At 51.7% G+C, this 20155-nt stretch overlaps 2 protein-coding genes across 12 annotated transcripts in view; one reads left to right on the top strand and one right to left on the bottom strand.

Annotated features, from left to right (window-relative positions):
- LOC144248619 (uncharacterized) overlaps positions 1-20155 on the bottom strand; it is a 470148-nt gene that overhangs the window by 418495 nt on the left and 31498 nt on the right. The gene's annotated exons all lie outside the window — the stretch shown is intronic.
- On the top strand, positions 14350-19047 carry LOC146767253 (UBX domain-containing protein 1-like). Of its 6 annotated transcripts, none has more exons than XM_085579831.1 (6): positions 14362-14435; positions 14680-14733; positions 15157-15276; positions 16002-16134; positions 17216-17529; positions 18780-19047. In XM_085579831.1, the coding sequence occupies exons 1-4, from the start codon at positions 14383-14385 to the stop codon at positions 16009-16011; spliced, it is 237 nt and encodes a 78-aa protein (XP_085435957.1). In that variant the 5' UTR covers positions 14362-14382; the 3' UTR covers positions 16012-16134; positions 17216-17529; positions 18780-19047. The 6 variants fall into 6 exon arrangements, 3 of the variants coding, with proteins under 3 accessions (XP_085435957.1, XP_085435956.1, XP_085435955.1); XM_085579830.1 differs by having other exon boundaries at positions 16368-17529; XR_014955418.1 differs by lacking the exon at positions 15157-15276 and having other exon boundaries at positions 14356-14435; positions 16002-16627.

The following is a 20155-nucleotide window of genomic DNA, read 5'->3' as shown; positions in this document are numbered from 1 at the left end:
GGGCCCCTGGGCACATCCTTTGGCCATTTTGCCTGGGAAAGAAAACTCACCAGTCCAGGTTCCTGATATCAGTTTGTTGGGCTCCCTTTGGTCTATCAGGGCAGCACAAGTTTGAGATGGGGACAACTTCGGCCTGAGATATGTAATTGGATGTATGGGTTCTTTGCAGTTAGGTCCCAGCTCAGGACCAGGGTCCCCTGGGCACATGCCTTGATTTTGAGGAAGTTTCTGTTTAGAATGTATGATTTTTTTTGGCTTAAAGTAAAAAATTTATATTTTATTTTTAGTGAGGTTTATTTTTTTTGTTGCTTACTGCTATATTTTGTGATATTTGTGTTAGGTTAGTTGTAGGGATAGCTTTACTTTTATACGTTGAAACGAGGGTCGTGCGTACTGGTGTTCTTAAAGGTTTAATATTTTTATGGTTCTGATATGTTAGGTTAATGAAATTAAGAAGTTTACAAGACTTTTTTTTGTTTTTATTTCGATACGGGCAGGGTTTTCTTAGTTTTAAGGATTTGTTTGGCATAGATTTTAGAGGCGTAATTGAGGGGATAGGACAGGGTGTCTCTGTTAATCTATTTGGCAATTTGTATACTGGGTAAATAAAATTAATATTTTGGTAGAATTTTTGGATTTTGTTAGTTTATTTATTTATGAATTTGTGTGCCTGCAGCTGTAGTGTCTCTGCTGCAAGTCTCAGTATCCATTCATGTTTGTGTGCGTCAGGCAGTCCACTCGTGTACCAGCGAGACCCCCCTGCAAGCGGTCGCAGAGCCGCTCCTTCGCTCTCCTGGGAATTCGGGGAGCGGCACACAGCTCTGCGACGAAGCCTTGATCTTGGTCACTTGAAGGTGGCACCAGGGAGCCTCAGGAGCGGCCGAGGAGTTGCTGTAAGTCGGGGAACTACTAGTGAGGGGGACCAGGGTCCACTCGAGTTTTGGGAACGCCACCTCACCTCGCCTGCTCTTCAGCCAGGCAGACCCTGCCAGGAGGGCGTGGGCGAAGCATGCGGCCCGAGGAGCCCGGCGTTCTCAGGAGAATAATGGTGAGCACAGAATTGCTGAGTTGTGGCTGCTGTGCGGCTGAGACCGTGCAGTGATGTTTGGTGTTCTCGATTGTAGCTGAGCACGGGACCACAGCCCGGTGACCATAGGACATTCCCCGCTGGGGAGGCAGCCTCCATTGCCAGGCGACGTGGATTCTCATGCCCAGATGCCAGAGAGATAAGTGGAGGGCTAAGGCCCACAGAGGGGGTGAAAGCGGGGTGCTGGGAGGGCATTTTGAATGAGCTTTGGGGGTCGGGATGTGCAAGAAGTGTCCCCTTAGATCAGCTAAAGGGAAAGTGTCTGTTTTGATCACAGTGCTGAGGTGCTCAGGGCAGAGCAGTTTTGGTGTGTGTCCTGTCACTTGTCTCTGGTGCATTCTGTGTTCTTTGGGTCTCTCGGTCCTTTCTTCTCCTCAAAAGCTCTCTCTCCCTGTCCTGTGTCACGGGTGTCTGCACGTATTTGTCCCACAACTGCTCTGCCCTGCTGCATAGCCTGTAATAGCACAAGTCCTGGGGACTTGAAATTTGTAATTTGCGGTGTAGTTGGGCTCTAGATTGTATGGGGAGATTGACATAACATGTTTGGTGCTGTGAAGTTGTCCTGCAGCCATTTGACACTAGTCCTAACTTCCTTTCAGGTGCTGACAATTCAAATCCGTGGCAGAGAGCCCCAGTCCTGGGTGAGGGTGTTGCCATGATCAGGTCAGTCATTGTTTGCATTTGCAGGGGCAGCCTGAATGGTGACCATGTTACAGCAGTGTTCTTTGCCTTTATTTTTAGGAGCTCCAGACAGATAGCAGCAGTCAAAGTGGACCAAAGCAGTTGTTTTTGCTCAGCTTTTGTTTTTTGGTGGAACTGTAAGCATCCACTGTTGTTTGTGTGCTTTAGGGAATCCACTCAGAGTACTTATACCACTGTCTCCAACTGGCTGATGGACCAGTTTTCATGCACGTGTGGTCTTGCCAGAAGCATTACAGGACCCTGTGACAGAGCTTTCCAATTTTGCATTTCAAGGACCCCTCCTGGTAACCCACAGGAATGGGCAAGGAGTTGTGGTGTGGCAGGGAAGAGGAGCGAGGGTACCCTCAAGTTGCAGCAATGCCAAGTCACCTTGTCTGCCCTTAACCTAGGTGTGCCTTGAGATGACGGTGTCAGAATCCAAGCGCGCCTGAGGTGTGTGGCCCAAGACTTCTTGGGAGACGGTGAGTAGCAGAATTGTCAGGTTCTGGCCCATGTGCTGTTAAGGTAGTGCGCTGACGTTTGGTTTTCTTTCTCTTGGCAGAGCAAGAGATAACAGCCTGGTGACAACTGGAACTTCCCAGACAGGCAGGAGGCCTCGTTCTGCACCTGATGGGGATTTGCATCCCCAAATATGTGCAAGATAAGGTGAGAGCTACAGCCCACAGAGGGGATGGAAGAGAGGTGCCGGGTTGGGACTCCCCAGGAGGGGTTTTTGAGTCAGTTTTGGAGATGGGGATGTCCAAGAAGTGTCCCCTTAGGCCAGCTAAAGGGAAAGTGTCTGTTTTGATCACAGTGCTGAGGTGCTCAGGGCAGAGCAGTTTTGGTGTGTGTCCTGTCACTTGTCTCTGGTGCACTCTGTGTTCTTTGGATCTCTCGGTCCTTTCTTCTACTCAAAAGCTCTCTCTCCCTGTCCTGTGTCACAGGTGTCTGCACGTATTTTTCCCACAGCTGCTCTGCCCTGCTGCATAGCCTGTAACAACACAAGTCCTGGGGACTTGAAATTGGCAGTGCAAGGTTTAGTTGGGCTCTAGATTTTATGGGGAGATTGACATAACATGTTTGGTGCTGTTAAGTTGTCCTGCAGCTGTTTGACACTAGTCCTAACTTCCTTTCAGACGAAGACAGTTCAGATCAGTGGCAGGGAGCCCCAGTCCTGGGGTGAGGGTGTTGCTATGATCAGGTCAGTCATTGTTTGCATTTGCAGGGGCAGCCTGAATGGTGACCATGTTACAGCAGTGTTCTTTGCCTTTATTTTTAGGAGCTCCAGACAGATAGCAGCAGTCAAAGTGGACCAAAGCAGTTGTTTTTGCTCAGCTTTTGGTTTTTGGTGGAACTGTAAGCATCCACTGTTGTTTGTGTGCTTTAGGGAATCCACTCAGAGTACTTATACCACTGTCTCCAACTGGCTGATGGACCAGTTTTCATGCACGTGTGGTCTTGCCAGAAGCATTACAGGACCCTGTGACAGAGCTTTCCAATTTTGCATTTCAAGGACCCCTCCTGGTAACCCACAGGAATGGGCAAGGAGTTGTGGTGAGGCAGGGAAGAGGAGCGAGGGTACCCTCAAGTTGCAGCAATGCCAAGTCACCTTGTCTGCCCTTAACCTAGGTGTGCCTTGAGATGACGGTGTCAGAATCCAAGCGCGCCTGAGGTGTGTGGCCCAAGACTTCTTGGGAGACGGTGAGTAGCAGAATTGTCAGGTTCTGGCCCATGTGCTGTTAAGGTAGTGCGCTGACGTTTGGTTTTCTTTCTCTTGGCAGAGCAAGAGATAACAGCCTGGTGACAACTGGAACTTCCCAGACAGGCAGGAGGCCTCATTCTGCACCTGATGGGGATTTGCATCCCCAAATATGTGCAAGATAAGGTGAGAGCTACAGCCCACAGAGGGGATGGAAGAGAGGTGCCGGGTTGGGACTCCCCAGGAGGGGTTTTTGAGTCAGTTTTGGAGATGGGGATGTCCAAGAAGTGTCCCCTTAGGCCAGCTAAAGGGAAAGTGTCTGTTTTGATCACAGTGCTGAGGTGCTCAGGGCAGAGCAGTTTTGGTGTGTGTCCTGTCACTTGTCTCTGGTGCACTCTGTGTTCTTTGGATCTCTCGGTCCTTTCTTCTACTCAAAAGCTCTCTCTCCCTGTCCTGTGTCACAGGTGTCTGCACGTATTTTTCCCACAGCTGCTCTGCCCTGCTGCATAGCCTGTAACAACACAAGTCCTGGGGACTTGAAATTGGCAGTGCAAGGTTTAGTTGGGCTCTAGATTTTATGGGGAGATTGACATAACATGTTTGGTGCTGTTAAGTTGTCCTGCAGCTGTTTGACACTAGTCCTAACTTCCTTTCAGACGAAGACAGTTCAGATCAGTGGCAGGGAGCCCCAGTCCTGGGGTGAGGGTGTTGCTATGATCAGGTCAGTCATTGTTTGCATTTGCAGGGGCAGCCTGAATGGTGACCGTGTTACAGCAGTGTTCTTTGCCTTTATTTTTAGGAGGTCCCGACAGTTAGCAGCAGTCAAGGCCCTGTGTGCCAGGTGAGCAGTGGACAGAAGCAGTTGTTCTTGCTCAGGTTTCAAGATTTGGTGCAATTGTAAGCATCCATTGTTGTTTGTGTGCTTTAGGGAATCCACTCAGAGTATGCCAAGCCCCTGTCACCAACAGCTGATGGCCTGGATTTCCGTGCTTGTGAGCCCTCTGGAAGGTGTTGCAGGACTCTGAGATGAAGCCTTGAAATTCTGTATTTCAAGATTGCATCAGGGTTGCCTTTGGCAATGGCTGAGGAGTTGTGGTGAGTCGCCGAGGTAGGGAGGGGGAGCCAAGGTCCACTCGTGTTTCAGCAATGCTGAGTCTCTTTGTCTCTTCTTAACCCAGGCAGACCCTGCGATGACGGTGGCAGCCTCTGAGCCTGGCCAAAGTGTGTGGCCCGAGCATTCTCAGGAGAATGGTGAGTAGCAGAATTGCTGGGTTTTGTCCATTGTGCAGCTAAGATCATGCAGTGATGTTTGGTGTTCTCGATTGTAGCTGAGCACGGGACCACAGCCCGGTGACCATAGGACATTCCCCGCAGGCGAGGCAGCCTCCATTGCCAGGCGACGTGGATTCTCATCCCCAGATGCCAGAGAGGTAAGTGGAGGGCTAAGGCCCGCAGAGGTGGTGAAAGCAGGGTGCTGGGAGGGCCTTTAGGATCAGCTTTGGGGTTGGGCATGTGCAAGAAGTGTCCCCTTAGGCCAGCTAAAGGGAAAGTGTCTGTTTTGATCACAGTGCTGAGGTGCTCAGGGCAGAGCAGTTCTGGTGTGTGTCTTGTCACTTGTCTCTGGTGCACTCTGTGTTCTTTGGGTCTCTCGGTCCTTTCTTCTCCTCAAAAGCTCTCTCTCCCTGTCCTGTGTCACGGGTGTCTGCACGTATTTTTCCCACAGCTGCTCTGCCCTGCTGCATAGCCTGTAATAGCACAAGTCCTGGGGACGTGAAATTGTTAATGCAGGGTGTAGTTGGGCTCTAGATTGTATGGGGAGATTGACATAACATGTTTGGTGCTGTGAAGTTGTCCTGCAGCCGTCTGACACTAGTCCTAACTTCCTTTCAGGTGCAGACAGTTCAGGTCAGTGGCAGAGGGCCCCAGTCCTGGGGTGAGGGTGTTGCTATGATCAGGTCAGTCATTGTTTGCATTTGCAGGGGCAGCCTGAATGGTGACCATGTTACAGCAGTGTTCTTTGCCTTTATTTTTAGGAGCTCCAGACAGATAGCAGCAGTCAAAGTGGACCAAAGCAGTTGTTTTTGCTCAGCTTTTGGTTTTTGGTGGAACTGTAAGCATCCACTGTTGTTTGTGTGCTTTAGGGAATCCACTCAGAGTACTTATACCACTGTCTCCAACTGGCTGATGGACCAGTTTTCATGCACGTGTGGTCTTGCCAGAAGCATTACAGGACCCTGTGACAGAGCTTTCCAATTTTGCATTTCAAGGACCCCTCCTGGTAACCCACAGGAATGGGCAAGGAGTTGTGGTGTGGCAGGGAAGAGGAGCGAGGGTACCCTCAAGTTGCAGCAATGCCATGTCACCTTGTCTGCCCTTAACCTAGGTGTGCCTTGAGATGACGGTGTCAGAATCCAAGCGCGCCTGAGGTGTGTGGCCCAAGACTTCTTGGGAGACGGTGAGTAGCAGAATTGTCAGGTTCTGGCCCATGTGCTGTTAAGGTAGTGCGCTGACGTTTGGTTTTCTTTCTCTTGGCAGAGCAAGAGATAACAGCCTGGTGACAACTGGAACTTCCCAGACAGGCAGGAGGCCTCGTTCTGCACCTGATGGGGATTTGAATCCCCAGATATGTGCAAGATAAGGTGAGAGCTACAGCCCACAGAGGGGATGGAAGAGAGGTGCCGGGTTGGGACTCCCCAGGAGGGGTTTTTGAGTCAGTTTTGGAGATGGGGATGTCCAAGAAGTGTCCCCTTAGGCCAGCTAAAGGGAAAGTGTCTGTTTTGATCACAGTGCTGAGGTGCTCAGGGCAGAGCAGTTTTGGTGTGTGTCCTGTCACTTGTCTCTGGTGCACTCTGTGTTCTTTGGATCTCTCGGTCCTTTCTTCTACTCAAAAGCTCTCTCTCCCTGTCCTGTGTCACAGGTGTCTGCACGTATTTTTCCCACAGCTGCTCTGCCCTGCTGCATAGCCTGTAACAACACAAGTCCTGGGGACTTGAAATTGGCAGTGCAAGGTTTAGTTGGGCTCTAGATTTTATGGGGAGATTGACATAACATGTTTGGTGCTGTTAAGTTGTCCTGCAGCTGTTTGACACTAGTCCTAACTTCCTTTCAGACGAAGACAGTTCAGATCAGTGGCAGGGAGCCCCAGTCCTGGGGTGAGGGTGTTGCTATGATCAGGTCAGTCATTGTTTGCATTTGCAGGGGCAGCCTGAATGGTGACCGTGTTACAGCAGTGTTCTTTGCCTTTATTTTTAGGAGGTCCTGACAGTTAGCAGCAGTCAAGGCCCTGTGTGCCAGGTGAGCAGTGGACAGAAGCAGTTGTTCTTGCTCAGGTTTCAAGATTTGGTGCAATTGTAAGCATCCATTGTTGTTTGTGTGCTTTAGGGAATCCACTCAGAGTATGCCAAGCCCCTGTCACCAACAGCTGATGGCCTGGATTTCCGTGCTTGTGAGCCCTCTGGAAGGTGTTGCAGGACTCTGAGATGAAGCCTTGAAATTCTGTATTTCAAGATTGCATCAGGGTTGCCTTTGGCAATGGCTGAGAAGTTGTGGTGAGTCACCGAGGTAGGGAGGGGGAGCCAAGGTCCACTCCTGTTTCAGCAATGCTGAGTCTCTTTGTCTCTTCTTAACCCAGGCAGACCCTGCGATGACGGTGGCAGCCTCTGAGCCTGGCCAAAGTGTGTGGCCCGAGCATTCTCAGGAGAATGGTGAGTAGCAGAATTGCTGGGTTTTGTCCATTGTGCACCAAGATCATGCAGTGATGTTTGGGGTTCTCGATTGTAGCTGAGCACGGGACCACAGCCCGGTGACCATAGGACATTCCCCGCAGGCGAGGCAGCCTCCATTGCCAGGCGACGTGGATTCTCATCCCCAGATGCCAGAGAGATAAGTGGAGGGCTAAGGCCCACAGAGGTGGTGAAAGCAGGGTGCTGGGAGGGCCTTTAGGATCAGCTTTGGGGGTGGGCATGTGCAAGAAGTGTCCCCTTAGGCCAGCTAAAGGGAAAGTGTCTGTTTTGATCACAGTGCTGAGGTGCTCAGGGCAGAGCAGTTCTGGTGTGTGTCTTGTCACTTGTCTCTGGTGTACTCTGTGTTCTTTGGGTCTCTCGGTCCTTTCTTCTCCTCAAAAGCTCTCTCTCCCTGTCCTGTGTCACGGGTGTCTGCACGTATTTTTCCCACAGCTGCTCTGCCCTGCTGCATAGCCTGTAATAGCACAAGTCCTGGGGACGTGAAATTGTTAATGCAGGGTGTAGTTGGGCTCTAGATTGTATGGGGAGATTGACATAACATGTTTGGTGCTGTGAAGTTGTCCTGCAGCCGTCTGACACTAGTCCTAACTTCCTTTCAGGTGCAGACAGTTCAGGTCAGTGGCAGAGGGCCCCATTCTTGCGTGAGGATTTTCCCATGATCAGGTCAGTCATTGTTTGCATTTGCAGGGGCAGCCTGAATGGTGACCATGTTACAGCAGTGTTCTTTGCCTTTATTTTTAGGAGGTCCCGGTAGTTAGCAGCAGTCAAGGCACTGTGTGCCAAGTGAGCAGTGGACAGAAGGAGTTGTTCTGGCTCATGTCTCCATTTCTGGTGCAATTCTAATCATCCACTCTTAGTTACTTTGTTTTATTTTAGTCAGTCATCTTGCAAGATATCTCTGGTCCGGATGTCGAAGGCCAGGTGGGTGCAAGCGTAAGGTCTGGGTGGGTGTGCTTTTCAGGGCAGGGGGATGTTGTTTTCACAGAATCTCAGTGTGGGTTTTTTTGCTTTGTTTTTTTTGCAGGTGCTGTCGCTGCCCTAGCTGTGTGAAGGAACAGAGGCGAGCGGGAGAGTTGGCATTTTGGCACGGTGACTCACAGGTGGCCCTTATGCAGCAGCATGCTAAGTGTGTACCTTTTTGTTTTTCAGGTATCCTCCAGGCAGCCTGTGGAGTCAAATTGAGACTTCAGGTGGGCTGGGGCAGCGGTGTGTCGGAGTTTCAGGGATTCCTCTTTCCGTGGGCACTAGTTGCATTTTCTGTTTTGTCTTAGGTACCCTGAGGAGGAGCGTAGCTGAAGTTTGGAAACGGCAGCACCGAAGCGGATGTACAGAACGTCTCGCTGTTCACATCCAACTGACATGGGATTCCATCCGGTTGTCTTGCAAAAGCTAAGTGCTGGGGCCAGTAGGTGGGAGATGGGGGAAAAACCTTCACTATCACAGGAGGCTATTTGATGTTAGCTTGGAGAAGAGGCCCATAGTGGGACGGGCCCCTCGGGAGGGAGAGGGTTTCTCCTCAGCCCCCCCAGAGTCTTCGCCGGGCAGGGCAGTTCCGATCCCTCTCCGCGTTCTCGTGACGTTCGCATCGGCGGCCTTCTTTGACTCTCGACGTTGTCGTGGATCTTTTCACCATAGGAGCCCGCCTTCATGTCTGGAGCTATAGCTACAGTCACCCTGTAGTCATTTCTTCCTTCTCTAGGCCTACTGAGCTTCTTAGGCTTTCTCTTAAGTGCTTTGGCACTAACATCTTGAAAGGAGTTGCATGTCATCATCAAGTGCTACTGCCCTAGGGCTTTCTTTTCTTTGGCATCATCAGCCCATGGCTCATCTTGGGCGAGGAATCTTGGGTCCATAAGGTGAAATTGCCAGGCAGTTTCCACTTGTGTCTGTGTCACGTTGTCTGTGTCTGTGTCACGTTGTCTGTGTCTGTGTCACGTTGTCTGTGTCCGTGTCACGTTGTCTGTGTCTTAGGCCTTTGTTACATCTCCATGCTTTAGCAACATCATTTTGTGCCGTATCGGCCATATTTTGCTCACGTACCTTCCTGGATATCAATTATTCTGGCATCTTTACTTATTTACTTTTTGGGACCGGACGATGTACACAAGATGTTCTCATCCATCTTCATTCTCAGTTTTGGTAGCCCTTCTCTTGGACTTCCGTACGGATCTTATTAGCCCTTCATCACCTGACCACAGTAGTTCCGTAGCATCTGCCTTCTCAAAGGATATAGGGCTCAAAAATTAGTCTTCTGGAGAATTATATCAAGTCCTCACTTATCTTGTATCTCTGTCGGCTGACGTTGTATGCACTTATGTTGCACCTACCTGTGTCGGCTTCTATTGTATGTGCGTATGTTGCGCCTACCTATGTTGGCTTATGTTGTTTGTGCTTATACTGTATGTACCTACGTTGCTTTATGTTGTTTGTGCTTATACTGTATGTACCTACGTTGCCTTATGTTGTTTGTGCTTACACTGTATGTACCTACGTTGCCTTATGTTGTATGCACCTCTGTTGTGGCAATTATGATCAGAGCTGCCTTGCCCGGGCACGTAGTCACGCTCAGGTAGAGCAGTTATAAAGCTTTGCCGTTCATCTGTTCTCTACGGGGTTTGGGGTACAACCCTGATGGGCCCAGAGTTGGTATAGCTCCTAGCTCTCAGATAGTCAGTCACTGACCGCCTCCCCTTGTCTCGTAGGTCCCCGGGTCCCTACAGAATTTCCTGGAATCTACCATTTGACATGGAGGTCCTGCGGTCAGAAGAAGCGTTTAAACATATTCTTCAGTGCAGCGTTTCACGTAAGGGTGGCAGCCAGCGTGTCAGCAGAAGAATGTGTGAGAGTGTGACTGTCTGTGTCTGTCTGTGAGAGTTTGTGTGTGCTTGTGTCTGCAGCTGTGTGTGTGTGTGTGTGTGGAGCAGTTCCAACCTTGTGTGTATGGCCTTTGCCTTTCAGGGGGGGTTTTCATCAGGCAGGAGGATTTTTTGGGAGTCTCCGGAGCGAGTTGCCGTGAATGTGAGTTTGTGCGTAACGCGAAGGGGGCGTGCACGTCGGCGGAGGGTTTTGCGCCGTTTTTGTTCCAGGTGCGTCATAACAATAAAAGCGTTGTGGACTTTTCTGAAATGGAGACACGGTTATATTGTGTCAATATGTATTTGGCTTGTAATACATTATATTGTTCTGTCTTTGCAGTTGTTCCTGTCTTTTGATGTATTTTGCTGTATGTAAATTGGACTTGTACTTGTGTGCCTAGGTATGATGTATTCTTTGTTTTATTTGTCTCTGTACTTGCATTTGTATACGTTGTTTCCCTGTGTATTGCTGAAGTTTAAATTAACGGAATAAAGATTAATCAGCCCTAATAATGATACCTCTTACCCTCTGCCCCGCCCACCATTCATCTCCTGTCTTTCTTTGGTGTGGTTGAGTCGTATCATTTTCACCCTTTTTCTCCCTTTGCCTCTTACTTTCCTCTTTAGTCTATTCCTCACTTTATCCTTCCATGTGTAACTCTTTGTCTCTGGCTGTGTTTTCCTTTGTTTCCATTTCTAACACATCTCTATGTTTCTCTAACCCTATTTCCTTCTCACCCTGTCTATTTTCTTCCATTCCTCTACATGTATTTCCCCATGTCTCTTTGTCTGTCTCTTTCAATCTAGGTTTCACTATGTTTTCTTTTTTTTTTCTCTTTGTCAGCCTTTGTCTTTCTAACACTTGCTATCATTTTCTTTGTCTCTAACCCTTTTTCCTTTTCTGTCCATCTTTAATTTTTTGTGTTTCTAACTCTCTATTTCTTTCTCTCTTGAACCCTACCTTGTGTTCAGTCTCTCCATTTGTTTTCCTGTAGGTTTTCAGCTCTATTTCTTCTTTTTCTTGTCTATTTCCTTTTCTCTTTCATTTCAAGTGCTTCCTTTTCTCTTTGTCTTTCACTCTTTTTCTCTTTACCCCTCCTTTCTTTTGCCTTTCTCTTTCCAATCTGACTTTTTTGGTTTTTCTTTTTATCACTGACTCTTATTTTTCTTGCTCTGTTTTCTTCTTACTCTCTTCTCTTCCTTTTCTTTTTCTCGCTCTTTCTTCTTGCTCTCCTCTCACTCTCTCCTCTTCTTCTTCTCACTCTCCTCTTCTTCTCACACTCTCCTCTTCTTCTCATTCTCTCGTCTTCCTCCTCTCTCCTTTTCTTCTTCTCGCTCTCTCCTCTTCTTCTCACACTGTCTTCATCTCTCTCCTTCTCACTTTCTCCTCTTCCTCCTCTTTCTTCTTGCTCTGACTCTCTCCTCTTCTTCTTACTCTCTCCTCTCCCTCTCCTCTTCTTCATCTCACTCTCTCCTCTTCTTCTCACACTCTCCTTTTCTTCATCTCACTCTCTCCTTCTCACTCGCTCCTCTTCCTCCTCTCTCCTCTTCTCACTTTCTCCTCTTCCTCCTCTCTTCTTCTTCCTCTCTCCTCTTCTTCTCACTCTCTCCTCTTCTTCTCACTCTCTCCTCTTCTCACGCTCTCTTCTCACACTCTCTCCTCACACTCTCTTCTTCATCTCTCTCTCCTTTTCTCCTCACTCTCTCCTCTTCCTCCTCTCTCCTCTTCTTCCTCTCACTCTCTCCTCTTATTCTTCTCACCCTCTCCTCTTCTTCATCTCACTCTCTCCTTTTCTTCTCACTCTGTCCTCTTCCTCCTTTCTCCTCTTCTTCTCACTTTCTCCTCTTCTTCTCACTTTCTCCTCTTCCTCTCTCTTCTTCTTCCTCACTCTCTCCACTTCACACTCTTTTTCTTCTCACTCTCTCCTTTTCCTCTTCTCTCCTTTTCTTCTCACTCGCTCTTCTTCCTCCTCTCTCCTTTTCTCACTTTCTCCTCTTCCTCCTCTCTTCTTCTTCCTCCTCTCTCCTCTTCTTGTTCTCACTCTCTCCTTCTTCTCACTTTCTCCTCTTCCTCCTCTCTCCTCGTCTTCCTCCTCTCTCCTCATCTTCCTCCTCTCTCCTCGTCTTCTCACTCTCTTCTTCATCTCTCTCTCCTTTTCTCCTCACTCTCTCCTCTTCCTCCTCTCTCTTCTTCTCACTCTCCTCTCTCTCATCTTCCTCTTCTCTCTCTCCTTTTCTTCCTCTCACTTACTCCTCTTCCTCCTCTCTTCCTCTTGTCACTCTCTCCTCTCTTCTCACACTCGCTTCATCTCTCTCTCCTTTTCTTCTCTCTTTCTCCTCTCTCCTCTTTCTCCTCTCTCCTTCTCACTCTCTCCTCTTCTCACTGTCCTCTTCTTCTCACACTCTCTTCTTCATCTCACTCTCTCCTTTCCTTCTCACTCTTTCCTCTTCCTCTTCTCTCCACCACTTCTTCGCACTTGCTGCTCTTCCTCCTCTCTCCTTCTCACTCGCTGCTTTTCCTCCTCTCTCCTATTCTTCTTCTCTCTCTCCTCTTCCTCCTCTCCCTCTCCTCTTCTTCCTCTCACTTACTCCTCTTCCTCCTCTCTCTTCCTCTTGTCACTCTCTCCTTTCCTTCTCACACTCTCTTCTTCCTCTCACGCTTTCCTCTTCTTGCTCTCTCCTTCTCACACTCTTCTTCATCTCTCTCCCTTTCTTCTCACTCCTCTTCCTCCTCTCTCCTCTTTTTCTTCTCACTCTCTCGTCTTCCTCCTCTCTCTTTTTCCTTTTCTCGCTCTCATCTTCCTCCTCTCTACTTTTCTTCTTGTCTCTCCTCTTCTTATCACTCTCTCCTCTTCTTCTCACTCTCTCCTCCTCTTTCTCTTTTTCCCCTTTCTGTACTTAGAATAAAAAAGCAGGAGTAGAAAATACCGTGCTCCGAGGAAGTAAAAAAAAGAAAAACAACTTTAAAAATAAAAATTTCTACTCCCTGGGAGCATCAAAGTAAAAATAAAAATTTTTACTCCTTGGTAGCATCAAATTTTCTACTGCTGCGCCTGACATTTTTATATTTATATATATATGTATAGGGGGGGTAGGGGAGGGGTCTGTCTGGTAGCCACACCCCCACTCTGAATCCTCCATCTACCCTAACCCCTTCCCTGACCCACCCTCCACCCCCTCCCCCACACCCTGACCCCACCCCTAACCACGCCCCCAATGCTGACCCCCCTCCCCCAATGCTGACCCCTCCCCCTAACCCCCACCCCTGTCCTTACCCCCTCCTCTGGCCCCGCCCCCAGCCACACACCCTCCCCTGACTTCTATTAAGATATCCATTAGGATACGTATAAAAATCTGAAATAAAATATAATAGGAATAAATGTAAGAAATTATGAAAATATAATTTTCCATCAATATCCATTACAAATCCGAATGTGAATATAAATATGAAAAATAGAAAAATAAAGCGTATTGAAATGCAGCTTAAGAGTAAAGCTTTTTTCTTTCGGTTCCTATCGGGTCGCAGGCAGGCTTTTTGTTCCGTTCTTTCCCGCGCGGACGCTTTGGGGCGTTCGCTGCCGAGGCCGTGCCGGCGGGGATGGCGCGGTGCTGCCGCCGTGTGGGCAGAGAGCGGTACTGCAGCCCGCCGCCCGCGGCCGCCATCTTGGGAGTGGCTTGGCGCGGACTCGCTTGAAAAGTGCTGCCGCCTTGTGGGCACAGGGCGGTACTGCAGCCCGACCGGCCGCTTGGGAGTGGCTTGGCGCGGACTCGCTTGAAAAGTGCTGCCGCCTTGTGGACACAGGGCAGTACTGCGGCCCCGCCGCCCGCAGCTGCCCTCTTAGGAGTGGCTTGGCGCAGACTCGCTTGAAAAGTGCTGCCGCCTTGTGGACACAGGGCGGTACTGCAGCCCGACCGGCCTCTTGGGAGTGGCTTGGCGCGGACTCGCTTGAAAAGTGCTGCCGCCTTGTGGACACAGGGCGGTACTGCAGCCCGGCCGCCCTCTTGGGAGTGGCTTGGCGCGGACTCGCTTGAAAAGTGCTGCCGCCTTGTGGACACAGGGCGGTACTGCGGCCCCCCAGCCAGCGCCCGGCAAAATCACCGAGACGGGGCGAGGGGCGGGAGCGAGCGGCGAGTGGGGCGGTGTCTGTGAGTGAGGGGAGGGCTGGAGGCGGCTCCGCGGCGGCGCCGGATTAGGATGGCAGCGGCGAGGGAGGCTTTCTGTCCCGTTCCGGCCGCCGTCCGTACCGGAACGCTTTGTGCCTTTCTGTCCCTCGCCGGCCGCCGTCCCCCACGTGTCGGGAGCCCGGCGCCGCCGTGATGGCGGCGGGCGGTGGGACCGGGCTCGGGCGGCTCTGGAGGCGCTGCTGGAGGTGGGATTCGGGGCCCGGCGCGCTGAGGGCGGCGGCACCGGGGGGACAGCGGGGGAGGGCGGGCGGGAGCAGCCGGAGGGGACCCGGCACCGGGAATGGGATTGGGGGGGGGCGGGACACACGGACAGGCCCCGGAGCCCCCGGGACCCCCAAAACTCCACCGAGACCCCCAAAAAACCCCCCGGGACCCCTCAGAACCCTCTGGGACCCCCCAAAAATAACCGGGAGCCCCCCGTTCCCGCAGGGCGAAGGCGCTGGCGCTGACCGGGAACCGGGGAGTGGAGCCGGCCGTGGACTGGTGAGGGGGGACCCCAAGAACACTCCCGGCACCCCCAAAAATACCCGGCGGGATCCCCCAAAAACAGCCCCGGGACCGCCAAAAACAGCCTCGGGAACCCAAAAATTCCCTTCAGGACCCCAAACCCCCGCCCAGGACCCCCAAAATTCCTCCCAAAAACCCCCTGAAACCTCCAAACTTCTCCCCGGGACTCCAAAGCCCTCCCTGGGACGCCCAAAATTCTCTTTGGGACCCCAAAACTCCCCCTGGGACCTCCAAATTTCCCTTTAGGACCCCTGAAATTCCTCCTGGGACTCCCAAAACCCCCTGAGACCCCAAAAGTCCTCCTGGGATGCCCCAAAATCCTTCCAGAACCCCCCAGAACCCCCTCCAATTTTGGGTCCCCCCCCGATTCGGGGTTCCCCCCGGTTTTTGGGTCCCCAGGCTGGTGGCTCATGAGGACGACCCCGACTCGGACCCCGAACTCCCCCCGGGTTTGGGGGCGCCGCCCGCGGGCCTGGGGGGGCCCCGGCAGCCGCCGGCCCCCGAGGACGAGACCCAGAAGTGAATTTTGGGGGTCGGGGGGAATTTGGGGGTTGGGGAGGAAAATTTGGGGTATGAGGAGCTCAGGGATATTTTGGGGTTCAGAGTGGTTAATTCGGGGTTTCAGGGTGTTTATGGGAAGGGTTTTTGGGTATTCTCGGGAGGGCTTTGGGGTATTCTTTGGTGGGTTTTAGGATATTTTTGGGTGGATTTTTTGGGGTATTTTTGGGAGGGTTTTGGGCTGGTTTCGGGGCATTTTATGGTGAGTTTTTTGGATATTTTTAGGAGGGTTTGGGTAATTTTGGGTGGGTTTTTTGGGGGCATTTAGGACGATTTTGGGGTATTTTTGGGTGGGTTTTGGGCTGAAGGCGGCTCAGCGGTGGCGCTGGAGAAGGATGGCAGCGGCGAGGGGGGCCCGGCGGGGCCCTGCCTTTGCCAGCCCCTCCTGCCGCCCTCCTTGGAATGGTTTGGGGCAGTATGGGGTTATTGAGGTAGGCGTGATTATTTTGTTGTTGTTGATTTAATGTGGGGTTTTTTTGTTTGTTTGTTTGTTGTTGTCGTTTGATGTATTTGGTTTGTAGAGCAGGAACTGTAGACAGAATCCTGCAGAAGTAATATGGAATTTGTCCTCCCAAAACCCGCCCGGCTTCCAACCACTTTCAGCACGTGGTCTTCCTTAGCAGCACATGGTTCCCCCACACTTGGGAGCCGGTGCACTCTACTTTTCTCTCCTCCTTTGCTGACAGATCCTGCTGAGGCTGAGGACAAAGCCCTACCCCTACACGGACAAGGCAGCAGACCTGGTTCGGGAAGCCAGCGTGCTCCAGGCTGCTCCAGGACTCTGATCAAACATCAGCATCCCCGTCTCTCACGTTGATGGTATGTGGTAACCCCTTAAGAACAGAATTCCACCTTTTTTAACCCTAAGCAGCAAACTGGGGATGGATAACTCTAGAAATCCTGTCATGTAAGGACCTCCAGGATTCAGCCCTCCATGTGTCCTTGGTATCAGAGGTTGGAATTGCAGAGTTGCCACTTTACCTCCAGACGTAATTTTTGATGTGGTTGTGCCACTTTAACAGTATTTGAAATCTCTCTTCGTGTTCTTGCAGCAGCATTTTCGAACCACAATGGAAATCTAGCCCTTCTGCCGGGAGCTGTTCACAGATTCGTGGAATCCCAGAAGGGTTTGGATGGGAAGGCACCTTTTTTTAAAGCTCGTCCCGTTCCACCCCCTGCCATGGGCAGGGACACCTTCCACCATGCCAGGGTGCTCTAAGCCCTGTCCAGCCTGGCCTTGGACACTTCCAGGGATCCGGGGGCAGCCACAGCTTCTGTGGGCAACCTGTGCTGAGGTGCCCTGAGGAAATGTGTGAGCCGGAGGGAGCCGGGGCCGGGCGGAGGGAGCCGAGCTGTGGGAATGGGCGAATGGAGGCGGGAGCGGGCGGGACTAGGCGAGCGTGGGCGAAAGCGGCCGAAAGGGGCCGAGGAGGCGAGCGGAGCCGAGCTTTGCCGAGTTCAGCCGAGGCGAGCCGAGCTTTGCCGAAGAGGCGAATGGAGGCGAATGCGGCCGGAAATAGCCGAGCGTGGCCGAAAGTAGCCGAAGCTGGCCGAGGAGCCGAGTCCAGCCGAACGGAGCCGAGCTCTGCCGAGCGCAGCAGCCCGGGCGGGGCTGAGCCGGGGCGGAGCCGGGGCGCCGGGAGGATCCCCTCCTGTCCCTCTCTCTCCCGCTCCATGCTCCTGCCCGTGCTCAGTTACCTCTCTTTCCCCCGTTTCCGTGTCCCCCCCAAACCCGGCTCCTTCCTGTCCTGTCCTGTCCCTGCCCCTGCCCCGCTGCTCCGTTCCATTCCCCCTCTCGGTGGTGTGAGATGAGATTTGAGCCCTTTCTGACACCCACGCGTGCTCTTTGTGTTGTCAAATCCCGCGTGTGAGGCAGAAGCTCTCCCTGCCTCTTTTGCAGGTGGATGTGCCATTCAAAGCCCTGGAGGCAGGGCTGAGCACCGGCGAGCCGCGCGTGGCTGCTCTGCACAGGGGGCGTGGCAGGAAACACTCGCTGAGTGCCGGAGGAGCGAACGGGAGCCTTGGCCCTGCCATCCTCTGGGATCTCCGGGGACACTGCAAGCACTGGCAAAGAGCCGAGAGCCATGGGAGCAGCGCTGAGCGAGGCTGTGTCCCAGCCAAGGAGTTCCTCCTGTGTCCCTTAAGAGGATACCCCAGGGCTGGTTTTCTGCATCAAGACTTCTGATCAGACCATCTGTAGACCTCTGGCTTAATGTAAATATTTATTTATATGTTTGTCTCTGACAGCAAAGCACGTATCTCCTGACTTCCCTGCTATTCAGTATCTGCTGAACTGGCTGTGCATTTTTCCTAAGCTAAGGAAAACCCTCCCTCTGATTCTGTAATTTCCAAAGGAGCAGCATTGAGTCACTTGTGTTTTTCTTGTCTCCATAACTTTAGCTTGACTCGTGCTCAAGGACAGGAATGACTCAAGAACTGTATGTGGTGAATTGTTAGTTTGGCGGGGGTTTTTGCAAATTCAGGGCTAAAATGTGATGTAAGAAAAGGCTTTTATTGCAGCAATTAGATTTTTGCAGCATGGCAGATTTTCAAGCCTCTAAGTAAATCACTTCATTCAGATTTAAACTCTCTTGAAATATGCTTGATATGTTTTGGGGTTTTTTTCATTGTTATGCTACTTTTCGTTTTGGTTTGATTTGGCTTTCTTTTTTGCCTGGCGTGGGAAAATTTTACAGCTCTCACTTTTTTCTTCTCCAGTTGAGTATAGTGTTACCTTCTTAATTCAAAAACCATTTGCTGTATGGAAAAAGCACCTTGCCTTTGTGAAGGGCCAGGTGGGAACTGTTTTAATGGCCAGTGGCACAGCCCTGTAGCACACAATTCCCAGGAAGTGGGGAGCCCTCTGCCAGGCAGAGCCACCTGGCCAGGTTCCTGCGGGTGCTGCTGCTGTACCCGGCTGATGAGGTGAGAAGCAGCTTGGCTTTATTGCCAAAATAAAGCTCACCCGTTTTCCTATGAATCCCATCAAAGTGGTCCCAAAGGCTCTGTCACTCAGTCTCTGCTTCCATTGGTGTGGAGAGGCTGGATCCCAGTTATCACCCCAGCAGTGCCCCTGCCTCCCTTTTCCCCACTTTTCTGTTCCAGTCGTACGAAATATTCAGGCTTTGTTTTCTTCCCCCTGCGGTTCACTGCAGATCCCAGAAAACCCACAGGAGGGAAGATCATTCCTTGTGCTTCCACCTCCAGGTGAGAGAGGAGATGGTCACATCCTAGGAGCCTGATTTTGGAATGTTTTATGGAATTGGCCCAGTGCCTTTTACTTCTGGGCTTCCTGGAGTCTGTCCGTGGCAGGTCCAGCCCGTGCTTCAACTGAGAGCCCTCAGTCCGCAGGGAAATGAACCTTTGGGGAAGTTCTTACAGCTCTGCTTAGTGCTTTATGAATGGTGATGATTTTCTGGAAGTAGGCTGTCCATTCTGACCCTTTTTCTTCCCTCTCCCTGCAGACTGTACCTGCTGAGAGGCTGAGGTGAGACCAGGATCTGTAAAATCCCTGACTCTCTGTGTTTTCCCGAGGCTGAAGCCGTGTTTGCTGTCAGTGACGACAGGGTGGGAGATGCTAAACACTGAAAACTTTGGGGTTTTTCCCCTGAACTCCCCAAGACTCTCTGCAGCTGTGCCCTGTCTATCTCTTGAAAGAGTTTCTGGATTTACAAAGGTTTTTACATTCTGCAATATTTATCTATAACTCGATTAAAAAGAATCCTACTGTATCAATGTGGTGTTAATTACTTTGTTTGAGTCGGTTAATTAAAGCGAATTGTTGGTAAGGAGTTTGAGCATCCCTTAGTTGGAGCTGGCAGCTCTTATTTAATTTCTCTTCATTCCTTTAATTTCTTTCAATTATTTCTTAAGCCATTACTGCAATTAGGATGCACGGTAAGGACAAGAGCATTTCTGCCCTGCTGGATTGGGAAATCCGAGCCCAATTCCTTGGAGAGATTGAGGGGATGGGGATCTGTGCCTCAAGCTGGGTTTTGACAGTGGGAATTTGGTGAGGAAGGAAGAGGAGAGATCCCACGGAAAGTGGCTGAGGCCAGTTCCGCTGGCTTTGGGTGCTCCTACCCCCGAGAAAATCATCCTGGCTGAAGGGAACTGGAAGAAGCCAGGGGGCTGCGCCGGGGGCTGTGCAGGGACCCCAAACCCTGGTCAGGGGCGCTGGGCAGTGCCAGCTCCAGAGGAACGCTGCAGAGGGGCTGCGCTGGAGCCCCTCAGCTTCCATGCAGAGATGCTGGCACTGCGGGGCTTTCGGGACACTGCCGAGAGGCTCCGCTGCCAGAGCCGGGGAGTTCTCCCGTTCTTTTCTGTCGTGCTGGGCACCTGGCAAGTCCTTCGAGCCCCGCAGGCTGCCAGTGCCAGCGGAGCAGCTGGAATCACAGACGGTCACACAGAAACCGGGCCGGGAGAGCAAATGAGCTGTTCCATGTTGCTTTTCACAACGCGTTTTGGATTTATACCAGAATCTCTTCTCTCCCCTCAGACCCCGTACCCCTGACTTTTGAGTTTTCTCACAGAAATGTCTCGGCCTGCACCGGGAAAAAGAAAATTCCCTGGCACGGCGGGGAGCGGCGGGGTTTGGGGGTGCTGGGGCGGCACGGGGGTCCCCGCGCCCCGGCCGGTCTCGGTCAGCCCCGGGAAATCGCCGCCGCCGCCGGCTCGGCCCCGGCGCCGCCCCGGTGCTCCGGCCCGAGAGAGACCCCGACCCGCCCGCCGGGGCAGAGGCGGCACCGCCGGGAGCCGAAGCGGCAGCCCCGGGCCCATCCCGGCGGGCCGGGAGCGATGGCCCCGCCTCCATCCCGGGCGGGCCGGAGCCTCAGGGGCG

The sequence above is a fragment of the Lonchura striata genome, chromosome 5, assembly GCF_050655825.1.
Source record: "Lonchura striata isolate lonStrDom1 chromosome 5, ASM5065582v1, whole genome shotgun sequence".
In the NCBI taxonomy this organism is placed as follows: Eukaryota; Metazoa; Chordata; class Aves; order Passeriformes; family Estrildidae; genus Lonchura; species Lonchura striata.
Note: the sequence above shows the minus strand (reverse complement) of the source record. Positions and strands in the feature narration are given on the sequence as shown.

Bases quoted from the DNA above. Each gene is read 5' to 3' on its own strand.
- LOC146767253 (XM_085579831.1), top strand. From the start codon at position 14,383: ATGGCGGCGGGCGGTGGGACCGGGCTCGGGCGGCTCTGGAGGCGCTGC. The intron at 14,436-14,679 runs GTGGGATTCGGG...CCGTTCCCGCAG, and splicing joins CTCTGGAGGCGCTGCTGGAG to GGCGAAGGCGCTGGCGCTGA. The intron at 14,734-15,156 runs GTGAGGGGGGAC...TTGGGTCCCCAG, and splicing joins GTGGAGCCGGCCGTGGACTG to GCTGGTGGCTCATGAGGACG.